At 35.5% G+C, this 14,786-nt stretch overlaps 1 protein-coding gene across 1 annotated transcript in view; it reads right to left on the minus strand.

Annotated features, from left to right (window-relative positions):
• LOC115991092 (probable E3 ubiquitin-protein ligase ARI8) overlaps nucleotides 1-13,508 on the minus strand; it is a 36,864-nt gene extending 23,356 nt beyond the window's left edge. The window contains exons 1-5 of the mRNA XM_031114838.1: nucleotides 13,001-13,508; nucleotides 5,212-5,336; nucleotides 4,820-4,925; nucleotides 4,617-4,707; nucleotides 292-464 (exon numbers count right to left, since the gene is read on the minus strand). Of these exons, the coding sequence (XP_030970698.1) occupies nucleotides 292-464; nucleotides 4,617-4,707; nucleotides 4,820-4,925; nucleotides 5,212-5,336; nucleotides 13,001-13,282 (777 nt within the window). The 5' untranslated portion in view covers nucleotides 13,283-13,508. The remainder of the gene's footprint in view (nucleotides 1-291; nucleotides 465-4,616; nucleotides 4,708-4,819; nucleotides 4,926-5,211; nucleotides 5,337-13,000) is intronic.
• Between the last annotated feature and the right edge of the window lie 1,278 nt (nucleotides 13,509-14,786).

A 14,786-nucleotide genomic window follows, 5' to 3' on the forward strand; every position in this document is an offset into this window, starting at 1 on the left:
TTGAAACTGTCCTTATATGCATGTGAGGAGCCTGCCCCAATCTTCTTCAGCAGTTTTTTAAAAAACACTTTTCATTTAGTTCGAATTTAGATGATAAGCATCCTTAGTTACTAACTAGCGTGTGCCCCTTTTTGCAGTTTTAATACATTCATTTACTCTCCCCCCCAAAAAAAAAAGCATATGTTCATCTCATTGGAATATGTTTGTAAAATACCAAAAACCTAGTCACATGTTGTATTTATTTGAGATACAACAGAAAACAATTCATGAAAGTTCCAAATTTAAACTTACCTTCCTATTGTCTTCAATATAAGATCTGATGAAGTAACGAGAATACTTCTCCTTGTCTTCATCAGAAGCCAATACATTGATCATATCTTGACCAACAGCAGCACCACAAGATGGATCTGGACATCGCAACATCAAACATCCAGGACCATCATTAATGGCTGTGCTAATATAACCTGAAGGGGAAAACAAAAAGATCAATATATATATATATATATATATACAAGATATGAAATCAAAACTGAAGTGAACTCCAATTGGGGGGAAAAAAAGAGTTTAAGAATTCACAAAGAAAAATGGAGGAAAAAAATTTATAAAGACATATCAATTTATTAAAATGATTAATTTTGTTCAGATGAAAGTTCAGTAAAATAAAGCTGGAATTCAGAAAATATAGGCAGTTATTATTTTTTTATGGCAAAACTTAAGTACAATACTTAGGTGTTTGTTTCTTAGGTTTCCCTCTTAAAATTCAGCTATGTAGCTACTTAACTAAAAATACACTTTTCCATGAGAAAAAAAGCCACATGGCTGAATTTTAAAAGAGGAACTTAAAGTACTGTACCTAAATTTTGTCCTATTTTTTAAGTGCATAAATACCAAATTTTTCAATCAGCTAAAAAAAAAAAAAAAAACTCTACTCTAGATAATATGGTATGGACACCTAGGTTGTCCTGCATCATAATACCTATCATGTCAAAATTATCATACTCCACTCTTGTAGCCAACAAGCAACCTGATTGTGGTAGAATACAAATGGTAGCATCTTTTCCTTTTTTTTTTTTTTACTTTCCCAAATATACCATTTCCACTTCACTTCTTTGTATTTATGAACACACAAATAGGTAATTAATTAAACAAATCTATGATATTGTAACAAAAAATTGAAGGTCCCTTGCTCAGGGTATCAGAACAATGACCCTTTTTCATTTGCAATATAGTTATAATCTGAATCAACTGTGTAAAAAGTCAAGTGGCATTCACAAGCTGTACATCAAGAAAAAGAAACTATAACAAAACCTGTGTCCATGCAAAGGAATGTCCAATCAATACAATAGTCCAATAGGTGGCCCAATATCCACTTGATCATAAACCATCAACCAGAGTCAAAGCCCCCTTTAATAAAATTGAGAACTGCAATCAGAGATTGTCTAAAACTGTTTTTTGATAGGTAAAGTTCATGTAAAAACATGCCAAACTATTACCTCCCAAAACATTTAAGACATGAAAGTATTTCACTTCTGCCACGCTAGATGTGTAAACCTGACAGAAAGGAGTCTGCCTATAATAGAGCTACTCATAAATCCTACCCCCCCCCACCCCCCCAAAACAAAAAAAAAAACTATCAATTTTTTCCCCGCATATAATCTTTTTATGAAATGCACAAATAAACTTGGATATCCAGATCTTGTGAGGGATACTAGGACTGGTGAGAGGTTAGGTTACATGGATATCATGAACGCAAGGTGCACGATACCAGGCCAAGACACCCAGGCAACCACTTCCCTATTTGCCTTTTCTTTTCATTAACAAGTTTTAGCCCCAAGAAGGGGAAGGAGATATTTGAACTACTAACCTCTGCTTCATGAGGTATGTTTCACAGTCAAATGTTACTACTCCTTCGGATAACTACCACTTCCCAACCCTAAAATCTTCTACAAAAGCAAAGCTCCAAACCATAACAATAAAATAGAGTAATTCCATTATTTGCATATTCTCACAGTATACAAAGTAGATCTGAATTTAATCTCCAAACATATAGCACCACCATATTCCACAACTTACATTTGACATGAACTCCATTAAAAAACTACTCCACTCATGGAGGCAATCACAACTGCAATAAGTACTTGTTTTCAAGATTCCAACAACTTTACCCAACAGAGAAGCCATCTGCAACAATCACTCGCCAGTGTGGTGCAAGTGAAGGTCACTTCAACAGCTGCATAGGCCAACCACAAAGAACCCTCCCCCAATGAGCAGACACAAAATAACAAGTTGATACATGAAATTGTTACCTTTTCTATCCTTCATTCAGGCTACCAAAATAGCTAATCCTTTTTTGATAAGTAATTTATTACAGAAGAGCTACCTCATGTGTGAAGAAGTACATAAGTATCTTCTTTGGAAGTACAACGACTTTGTATTCTGTTTCCTTATTTAAAAAATTCTTACCCAGTGCTCAACGCTCTCACTTTTGCAAGGTCTGGAAGAGATCATGGTAGGCATCCTTACCCCTAATTTATTGAAAAAGCTGATTCCTAGACTCAAACCCACGACCTATTGCTTTTGTTAAAAGGCACTTGCCATTGCACCAAGGGTGAGGTCTAGGAGAGGTCATAGTAGGCAGCCTTACCCTTAATTTATTGGAGAGTTTGATTCCCATACTCGAACCCGCGACCTATAGCTTATGGTAAAAGGCATTTGCCATTACCAAGGCTCTTGCTTTTGGATTCCATTTCATTATTTACTCATATCAAAAAAAAAAAAAAACCCTTCTTTGGAGGCCTAGGGTAAGGCAAAGCCCAAAAACAAGTGTACATTGTAGTTAATTAGGTTTTTATATTTTATCTAATTATTCTAGAGTCAAGGGTATTTTAATAATTTTACAATTGGGTATGGGCCAAAGTTATGGACCATGGGTTTTATTTGATCAAGAAGTAAGCCTTAATTAGTTTATGGGTCTTCATGTATGGGCTTTGGATTCATTCAAACAAGATTTGGTTTAACAGTCAAATTAGGAGAAAAGAAGAAAGAAATTAGGTGAGGTTAGATTATTAATAAAATTACACGCTGGCCTCAAGAGTTCTTTTCCTCTATCTCTTCTTTCTTTCTTCTTTCCTCATATCGGTTACTGTTCATAGTTACAGTTTAACTCACTGTTCATGGTTACTGTTCATTATAAAATTTATAGTTTTTTTTCCCTTCTCTTTTCAACCAAAAATCAAATGTTTACTCTCTTAAACCCCAACCCTTCTTATAAAAAACAGGTTCTAAACCCCAAAATCCACAAATCTTCTTGAACCACCACAACCAGACAAATTCTTCGGCAGATTCCATGCCTTAATGAGCCCAAAAGGCATACCCAACTACTTTATAGGCAAGCTTACAATACATTATATCCCCAATACATCTATATCCCCAATATCTCCCACTAGAACTACTTCAACTTAGGTAAACCTTCAATCCAATAACTGCCTCAGAGTAAGAACCATTCTAATAAAAAGTAATTGCTCACTTCATACATCACAGAACATGAAACAACAAATGAGATATCCTCAACTCAACTTCATACCCACCAGACCAACCTAAAACCCAGAGATGTGGCCCCCTGCCACTGACCAACTCAACATCCTACTCAATACCTCCATCCTTAGAATAAATAGCAAGGGTGAAAGACAGCCATCTTCCCTTAGGCCCCTTGAACCATGAAGAAAACCCAAGGGAGCTCCATTCACAAGTATGGAACACCAAACCATAAACCTGAGTGAGATCCGTTCGCAAGTACGGAACACCAAACCATGGTGAAACAAAAACAAATCCAACCCCTCCATTTATCCCCGAACCCCATCCTCTCAAGCAAATATAAAAAAAAGCTTTTCAGTTCAAATTATTGTACACCTTCTCAATATCTAACTTATAAATTAGATCTGGAATCTTGCTTTCGATCCAGCAACAACTCATTTGCGTCATCATTTCAAACCTTATTTAAATCAGTTACTGTCATTAATAATATCCAAACTTTCTAACATCATTACAAACCTTGTCACAGTGAAATTCCAGATGATAAGAATTTCAGAGGTGCTAGACAGCTAGGTGTCCTAAGCACAAAAATATTAAAATAAAATAAAGATTTGTGCCATTTATTCTCTAAATCTTATTTCAAATAAGTATCATGTTGGTAACTAAATCTGGTGAGGTATCTCTATTAAGCAAATTACTCATTGTAGGTTAACTCTCTACTTTCATCTCTGCTTGCCTGTCTTCCTCGCTTCTTTGTATCCATAAATTGTAATTGGGATGGTCTTCATGCCTAATATATATCTTCAGGAGAATGCCCAATGAAAGCCCTTATCATATATTATCAGGGGGACCCTCCTTCAGATGAGGTAAACAGGGTCTCGATTGAGCTTGGAGAATTTAATTACGGTCAAGGTTTGGTCTAGCCAAATGGTAGTTGCTTGTTTCTCTGCAGCCATTTCTTAAAGATAATCTTTTTATGGATAAGGACAGTTAAAAGCATCAAACACGTCACCATTTTCCATATATTTTTACTGAAGTTGACTTTTCAGGTTGATCATATAGAGTGACATTCCAATAGAACAAACCTGCCCAGCATGAACTACAAAAAGGATGACCGCAAGCAGCTGTGTGAATCCTGTCACAAGGATAGGTTTCAAAGCATATCCCACAAGTCAGCTGTTAAAACAAAAATACATCAGGACACACATAATTGTAATAAGGATAAACAAGGTAGTCAAAACCCCAGCTTTCAAAACTTTAATAGCATAGTAGAGAATGAACTGCATACTTCTCTAGCATTTGGATATTCAACAACTGGCTTCTCCAACAAGCCAACAGACCTTCTAACTTTTTCTTCATCTGCAAACCACTCATCATGCACTTTACTGACACTCCTGCATATACAACGGAAATATAAATTCTACAGAACATCAAGGCACCACAATGCTCATAACCAAGGGGCTACCAGATACAAACAAGTAATCCACACAACACAAGTTCTTTTTAATTTATAAACCAATGGACAATTTTTTTTTTTTTTTTGGGCACTTGCACATTTACTCAAGAACTCAAATCTGTTTGCTTTTTTGATAACTAGCTCAAATCAGTTTGTACGAACAAATATAATGTCATTCCAAAACTATTAAGAACCACATTAGATAATCAGTCAAAGCATTTTACCAATTATAATAGCGGAGCAGTATGCTAGCTGCAACCTTTGAAATAGAAAGCACAGTCGATATCCTCATGATATCATCCTCTTGACGTTGATGAATATCCGCTTCACTTAGAATGGTAAAGCTTTGCTAAGACAAGAAGCCACACACACTTAGAATAAAAAATTAAAACAAAAGAAGAAGAAAGGCAACCAAAAGACTCATTTCTTTTTCCTTGATTATGCATGCACATGCATAAGTGTGTGCTTGTAGCAGACAACATGGTCTTTATGAACAATTGGATGGCAAGAGAATAGAATTTATATGATGAAAGTTACCAATTAAAATATATATATGATGAAAGTCAAATAGAAGGAAAAACTATGAGTCATTTGTATCACAAGTATCCATACATACATCAACACAAACAAGCACAAACTCAAAAGTAACACAGTTATGCATACTTTGATTTTATAATTGCCATATAATTTGCCCTATAATTACAAAGAGCATGGTTTTAAAAACCGGTACGGTGAAAGAAACGAAAAAGGGGCTGGTTACCGGTTTTCTAGTTGAACTGGTGATGTCATAAATAATTTAATTAATAATTATAAAAATAAATAAATAGATCATTTTATAACTGGTCATTTTAACTAAAAAATTAAATAATAGTAAAACATTAAACTTTAGCTTACCAACTTTTAGACACCACTCAACACAATTCAACTAAAACAAAAACAAAGAAACATGTATAAGCACCCATAACCCACAAGCCCACTATAAAATATTTTAGTTATTTTTTAACCTTTCAAATAACAAAAAGTAAATGCACCAATGGGTAGCAATATCATTGTCCACTTGATATTTTTTTCCCTCCACACATTTACACGTTAGTATCCCAACTACCACACATTTTGAAATCCATACATCCACACGTTTGGTTCAACAATAGTTTTGTACATATAATTTTCCCAACTCACTTTTTGCTCTCTCTCTCTCTCTCTCTCTCTCTCTCTCAACTACCACACATTTTGAAATCCATACATCCACACGTTTGGTTCAACAATAGTTTTGTACATATAATTTTCCCAACTCACTTTTTGCTCTCTCTCTCTCTCTCTCTCTCTCTCTCTCTCTCATATGTGCATGTGCAAGAGGCAAGAGCAGCAAAAAAAGCCTCAACTGAAGCAGACAGATCATTATAAATTTGCTCATCTTTGGGCTTCTTTGGTTCTTCCTCAACAAAAATATGGTAAATCTGATTTCTTTTTTTCTTTTGAGCAAAAGGTAAGTGAAGTAAATTTGATGTTTTTTGGGTCATTGTGGGTGTCTTAGGCTTCACCACTTCATACTTGAGAGAACATTTACAAAATCAAAATCTCTCTTCTTCTTAAATCTAAAACAAGATCTCTCTTTCTTTATTATTATTATTATTTTTTTTTTTTTTGGGTTAAAAAACACAACAGCTGAAGTATTTATGAAGAAATGCTAAAACCGATTTAACCGCACCGGTTTCCGGTTATGCCGGTTGAACCGGCGGTTTGTTCTTGTTTGTCTGGTTTTTCTTTCATTTCCAATTTTAAATAATAACCGGAACGGATTAAGGTCTGGTTCCCAATTGAACCAGTTGAACCAGCCGGTCCGTCTGGTTTTTAAAACCATGACAAAGAGGTTCCACCACCTTTCTAACTTCCATAAAAGGAGTCCCAAAAATTCACTATACAATGATTTAAATTGCATTTGCACATATAATCTCACAAAACCTGCTAGTCCATGAAGGAGGAGAGGGGGAATGAACATATTATTAATGGTAAAATTCCTTTGAACCTTGTACCACTAAGATAGACAGATGACAAAATACCAAAATAACACTTTCATGAACATCCATACATCACAACTACGTTCAAGAACAGCCTAGACATATTATGTAACGTAGTTATATTTTAAAGGTTGCATCATTTGAGCATTCTGCACAAGAACCACAAGTATTCAATAAAACATATCCAAATTACCAAGTTCCTATACTTACAAATTGCTAAGACTACCTCAAATTATCATGTTCAAATTCAAAGAACTCAAGTCAGCATAACCAAAAAAAAATAGATTTTATAGTCCACAACAAAGAAGCAACAATCACCAAACAAAAATCATCAACATATCAAAACTCACCCAGTGTTCCTTTTATAAGTTGCTAAAATTTTCACTTTTTTTATTTGATAGGTGCTAAAATTGTCTTTTTTTAAGCCAACAAAATCAACTCCAATTAATATTACAGTAGCAACAATGCCACAGATGTCCAGTTCATTCACAGAAGCAGTGCCCAAACAAATGAAAATTCTACCAGTTTTCCTGTAATTTAAACATTTTAGCATTGCCAACACTGTAGCACTTGCCAAAGACCCAATTCAACCAAAAATGATATTACCATGACAAACTAGGCTCTAGATGATGATGATTATTATTATTATTATTATTATTATTATTTAATAAGTAAGAAAGATGTACATTCAAAAAGCTGCTAAATGCAAAGTAGCACAAAGCATATCAAAAAGTACAAAATAAGAGAGAAAAGCAAAAAACATAAAAGAAGCACTAATTACAAAGAAAGAGAGAGCTAAGCAACAAAGGGAGAGAATCACTAGATGTGAGTCCCCAACCCTAGACCAATCAAAACGGAAACTAGAAAAGAGAGCAAGCAGCTATTCATCGGATCTATCCAAGTCCTCAAAAGTCCACCGATTGCGTTCCCTCCAAATACACCACATCAAACACAACAGAACTAAATTCCAAATGTGAGATTACTGCTTCCCCAATTAATTCCACCAACCAAATAGAAAATATGTCACCAAACATGAGGGAACCCACAAAATCCCAAAAGATTTAAAGACAAAGCTCCACAACCAATAAGCCTTTCCATAGTGTCACAACAAATGATTCACTGTCTCCCCACAACACCACCACATAATGCACCAATCAACGAAATCAAAGCCCCTAACCAACAAGTTATCCCCTGTGAGAATCCTATCCCATGCAGCTGTCCAAACAAAGAAAGAGACAAACCAGAGTGCCTTAACCTTCCAAATGTCTTTCCCTGGAAAAACAACAGAAGAAGAACCATGTAACTTATGAAAAAATGAACGGATTAAAATCCTCGTTCTTTGTCAACTTTCATCTCATACAATCACCATCAATCGTTGAAGGTAAATTGGATGCCAAGAATTGAAAGAAATCATCCACCACATCTGTCTCCCAATCATTATGAAATGAACATCTCAAATTTTCCCATCTCCCGCTCCTTGGCATATCAAAGATGAGTCTATAGAAGCCGCTCTTTTTGCAACAAATTGTACAAGACCGGAAAAGCCAAATGGAGAGGAAGATCCCCACACCACTGGTCTATCCAAAATTTCACTCTATTCCCCACCCCAACCTTAAACTGGACGTTTTTGCTAAAATCTTCCCAACCCATCCGGATACTTCTCCACAAACCACACCCATGAACACCCCCTTCCCAGCTTGGAGGTCACCCCCCCCCCCTTTCCCCAAATTTAAAAGCTACCACCCTCCTCCAAAGCCAAGTCTCCTCAACCTCTAAACACCAAAGCCACTTTCCTAATAGGGCTTTATTAAAAGTGGTCAATTTCCTGATTCCTAAACCGCCATTGGCAATAAGCACACACATCTTATCCCATCCCAACAAATGTGTCTTCATATCACCCCACAAAAAATCTCTTTGCAACTTCTCAATTTTGTAAGCCACGTGTAGGAATAATGAAAAGAGATAAAAAAAAAATTAAAAAATTAAGGAGGCTAAATAACATTATTTTAAGCAATGTCAGTCTACCACCTTTCAACAAATACAGCTTCTTCCACCCGGCTAACTTCCATTCAATTTTTTCTAATATAGGGTTCTAAATAGAGAGGGATTTATGAGATGCCCCCAACGGCATACCAAGATAAATCATTGGCTAGGTCCCAACCCTACAACCCAAGATCTTTGCCAAAGCATGCACATTATTCACCTCCCCTATAGGAACCATTTCACTCTTAGATACATTGACCTTCAAACCGATCACAACCTAAAAACAAATAGGCAATTACCAAACATGTAGGATTTGCTCCACATCTGCATCACAAAAAAGAATAGTATCACCTGCAAAAAAGCAAGTGCGAAACACATTCTCCTCGTCTCAAACCTCTAGAACTACCAAAGAAGTCAACTGGAGACCCATTGACCAACGCAGAAAACTGAACCGTAGAAATACAGGTTCAAATCCATCCACACCATTTCTCCCCAAAGCCAATTCAACAACTTTAGAAGTGCCTCCCAATTCACATTGTCATAAGCTTTCTCAATATCTAACTTACAAATCACTCTCGGAATCTTACTCTTCACCCAACTGTCAACACACTCATTAGCAATGAGAACTGAATCAAGGATTTGTCTACCTCCCACAAAACTATTCTGAGATTCAAATATCAACTGATCTAACACCACTTTCAATTGATTTGCCAAAACCTTGACCAAGATCTTATAAATACTCTCCACCAAGTTGATAGGTCTGAAATCTCGAATGTTAGAGGCATCGTTCTTCTTAGGAATTAAAGCTATAAAGAACTGCTAGGACATCTCTTTTCACAACTCTCCAGCAATGATAGAAAAAGGCCATAGTGAAGCCATCTGGACCTGGAGCTTTATCCCCTTCCATTTCTCTGACAACTAATAGTATCTCGTCCTTCTCAAACCTCCTCTCCAGCCAACCCCTCTCCATCTCTCCAATTTGATCAATATCCAAACCTTCCACAAAAGGCCTCCACTCTTCTAACTCCTAATACAGAGTTTTATAAAATTGAACAACCTAAGCAGCCAATTCTGCTCCCTTCTCATAAATCACCCTATCCACTTCTAAAAAACTCAAATGGTTATACCTTCTATGAGAATTAACCAACTTATGGAAGAACTTAGTATTATTATCACCGTCCTTAATACACAACATCCTTGATTTGTCTCCATGAGATCTCCTCTAGAGAAAGAAGATACTCTACTTGCAACCTCACTCCATTTCTCTCATTTATCTCCATCTTAGTGAGCCCAAGAACCCCTTCCTTAGCATCTAATAACTCTAAAGCCCCCAATAATTCTTTCTTCTAACGACCGACATTGCCAAATTCACGAGGACTCCACTAAGTAATGTCTTCTTTCAAAGCCTTCAACTTTTTAGCAAACACATAACTAGGGGTACCCGAGAAAGAATGACAATTCCACCAAGAATCAACTCTATCAACAAACCCATCCATCTAAACCAACGTCGAGAACAAACCCACCAGAATCTCCAACTTTTCTAAAACCCTCCTATCCCACGTAATCATAACTCCACTAGTAGTCTGATCAGCATCTAGAGCCACCCAATCCACATACGAACAACTCCACAGACTGCAAACCAACTGTCTATCCATGCCAAGGAGCTTTGTTTCTTAAAGGCATACAACATCACACTTCCACTCACGTAACAAGTTTCTCACTACCAGAAGTTTTTAGGAGGCATTCAATCCTCTAACATTCCATGAAATCATTTTCAGCTTCATAAAGACTTTTACTATCCCACTGCTATTTCTACTACACTACCAACACTCTATCTCCCATCATAATTAACCGAGGAATTTAAATTCCTCAACTCTCTTTTCCCTTTTATTATTATTATTGATAAGTGACTAGACTCTAGATTTTTATTACCCGATTCACCCAAACAATGAATTTTCATAATCCTAAATAAATCCAATACCAAATCAAGAAAAATTAGCATCACTGACACCCACCCACCCCCCCAGGCCCCCCTCCCACACCACAAAACCACCATTAATAAATAAATAAAAAAAATTATAAATAATAGTCTAAAGCATCCCTCTAAATTTCTAATATGACATTAACTTCACGTCATCCACTAAAATTGTAAAATATGTAGACACTAAGGGACTTCATCTTGAATCGATCTAATGCACTCACCCATCACTAGTACAAAGAGATATGAACTTAATGTTGCTCCTTGGTGCAATCCTATAGTGATAGGATACTCACTTGTGATGCATCTAATTGTTCTCACACTAGTTACAACTTTTTTTCATAGGTAGATAGCAGGGAAGGGAGAGGTGGGGTTTGATTGAACCACAAACTTGGAGCACCGCAAAAGATTCCATTCTCGCTAAGCTATCACTTAAACCCTAATTCTCACACTAATTACAACTCTATCATACAAATCCTTAATCAACTTAATATATTTTAGAGAAACTCATTTCTTTTCTATAACACACCACATAACCTCCCTAGGTACCCAAGCATACGCTTTCTCTATGACAAGAAAAACCATATGGAGTTATGAAGATCATTACAAACTTCTCTATATTTTTTTATGGGCAAACTTAGGTACAATACTTTGGTCGCATTTTATTAATTTCCCCAATTAAATTTCAACCTAGGAAGCACATACACTTCATTTGGAGTGTTGTACCTATGTCGGACACTTGACACCTCTAGGACACTTTTGCATGCATGACTCAACTATGTCCTTTCTAAAATTTAAAAAAAGAAAATACAAAACACGACCAAGACATGAGAACAAGAGGAATCAAATACCCTATCACAAAACAAAGGGAGCATTCATGCTCTGAATAGTAATAATGCATTTGGAAATTAATAAATATGTTTATTATTGGTTTGTATTATAATGTCTAAACATCCTTTAGAGTCATGGATTTGCTTTATTGTCCACTATTAATCTTAATTTATATATATATAACATTATATGAAAAATAAATGCTTAACAATATACAGAAAATATATTTAACAATTATTTAATAGACATGTCCTGCCATACCCATGTCCTATTTTTTTAAAAATTGCGGTGTCGAAACTTAATATACCACGCCTACAATGTACCTAATCCTTTTCCTTTTTTTCATTAGAGGTCTAAAAAATAGCTTCCATGTTAAATTTCCTTCACATGATCAACCAAAATTAACACTAAAAGAACAAAAAATAAAAAAATTTCCCGTAACACCAATTAGACACGCTAACCACTTAACCAAATTCAAGCAGGATAAACACTACTGCAACAAAAAACTCAAAATTTTGGATAATCCCAATTAACACAATACCAAAAATCATGCAGATTTAACTTACCAAAATTAAGTCTCAAAATTCCAATAACCCCAACTAAACCCAACTGAAGCTAACTCTCTAAAAATTAAAATCAGGATCAACATTACCACAAACATAAAATTTCACAATTCCTATGACCCAAACTAGACGAAAAAAACAAGAATGAAGCAGATAACTCTTAACCAAAATCAAAATCAAAATTCAAAAAAAATCCCCAGATACCCAATACTACAAATCCATCAGAATCAACATTACCACGACCAAAAAAAAATGCCTCAAAATTTCAATAACCCAAATGGAACCTAATCATTCAAATCAAGCATAGTCAAATCTAAACAACAACAAAAACAATTAAAAATAAAAACATAAAATTCTAATAATCCACAAAAACCAAAATCCAAAAAGTAATAAGAACCAACATTACCGCAACAAAAATCTGAGAACCCAAATGAAATCTAATAATCAAAATCAACAAACCCAAAATTCTAAAAATCCGACATTTCCACAGCAAAAACCTCAAAATTCCAATAAACCCAAATGGAATCTAACAAAATTATGAAACAGCCAATAAAAAAAGCTCAGTATTCTAAAGCCAAAAAAAAAAAAAAATCCAATAGACCCAAATGGAAACCAATTAACAAAATTACGTAACAGCCACCTGGTAGCGGTGTGAAACAACGTCGTCGGAATCGTCAGAATCGTTGTCGATGAACTCGTAGTCTGCCACGTCAGCATCGTCGTCGCTGTCGAAAGCAAAAGCGTTGGTGGCCTCACCATCTTCATCATCGTCTTCGTCGCCGCTATAAAAGTCGTCGTCCTCGACCGAAACGACACCGTCTTCATTGTCGTTGTTGTTGTTGGTGGTGTTGGTGGTGGTGGTGGTTTCGTTTTGATGGGTGTCGTGGGCGTCGTGCATGTCGAAATCGTCCTCCGATTCCATTTTTTTTCGGTTCAGAAGAAAGTGAAAGAATTTGTGGAATTTGGAGAAGCCCTAGAAATTTGGGGGTGCTTTTTTTTGGGAGAAGAGAGGGATAGAAATGTAAATATGAAGAAGAAGTAGGGGTGAAATGAAATGGAGAGAGGTGGGGAGAGATTGGGAGGTGAGGTGAGATGAGGTGATGGAAACGTGCGATAGGGTTTTTGAGGGAAATGAGAGAGAGAGAGAGAGAGAGAGAGAGAGAGAGATGGCTTTAGACTTCGGGGTGTCAATTTGGGTTAGCATTTTGTGTTTGTGTCGTGTTGAGGTAGGGGTATTCGACTAAATGACTCAACCCTAACTCGACCCATTTAATAATCATGTCATGATCCTTCAACCCTAACCCGACCTATTAATAAGGCGGGTTGACCTGATCCAACCCATTTGACATGTTTAATAAACGAATCGTGTTGAGTTGACACAAATGTAATACAACCTATTTCAACCTGCATAATATTAAATATAACATCCATCTAGAAATAAATTTTTTTTACATCTCAAAAAGCAGTGCATACACTTCAAGTCTTCAACCCACATTCAAAATAATATAGTTCAACAAAAATATAACATTCATCTAGAAATAAGTTCTTTACAATCCAAAAGAAGTGCATGCACTTCAACCCAAATTCAAAATAACAAAATTTAACAAAAAAAAAAAACATAGTTCAACAAAAATATAATATCATTGGAACTCGTCAAATGCTAAGTATCAACATTGAAAACATTTGAGCAAACAGTAAACTAATCTTGACTATGACCATGATTATCATCTATAGATTCTTTGTTGACGTCCAAATTCATAACATCTTCCACAAGCTCATCCAATTTCATTTGTGCAAGTTCTATGCTAAAAAAAAAAAAAAAAAAAAAAAAATAGTATTAGTAGTTCTAGGGTTTGTAAAGTTTCAATTTCCAATTATATCCCTAGTAAATTTTTGTAATTACCTACTTTTCTTTTTAAATTTAAAATATATATTGGATATAAAAGGTATTTGACAAATCTAAAATAAAATAAATATTTATTTGTTATACAAGTTAAACGGGTTGTGTTAAGTGGGTCATTTCGGGTTGACACAAATAAATTGGCGTGTCAAACGTGTCTATTGCGGGTTACGCAGATTGACCCACTTATGACACGTTTCTTATCGTGTCGCTTTCAGGTCGATCCGTTTATGACCCATACCCATTAAGGCCTAACCCTAACTCGAAAAAACCTGTGTCGGGTTCGTGTCATGTTCGCCGGTTGGGTCAAACATTGACACCCCTAGCCTTCGTGTATGTGTGGAGAGAGAAATGACATAATTAGAGATTTTTGAAACTTTTGCTTTTCTTTTTATCTATATATCATATCATATACTATATAATAAAAATTTGATTCTTTCTCAAAAAAAATAAATAAAAGTTGGGTTAAATGTCATGGTTACGCTACGTAACTTCACTAAATTGCAGAAATTTTATTAAATTTTTA

Source organism: Quercus lobata, chromosome 1, assembly GCF_001633185.2.
Source record: "Quercus lobata isolate SW786 chromosome 1, ValleyOak3.0 Primary Assembly, whole genome shotgun sequence".
NCBI classification, from domain to species: domain Eukaryota; kingdom Viridiplantae; phylum Streptophyta; class Magnoliopsida; order Fagales; family Fagaceae; genus Quercus; species Quercus lobata.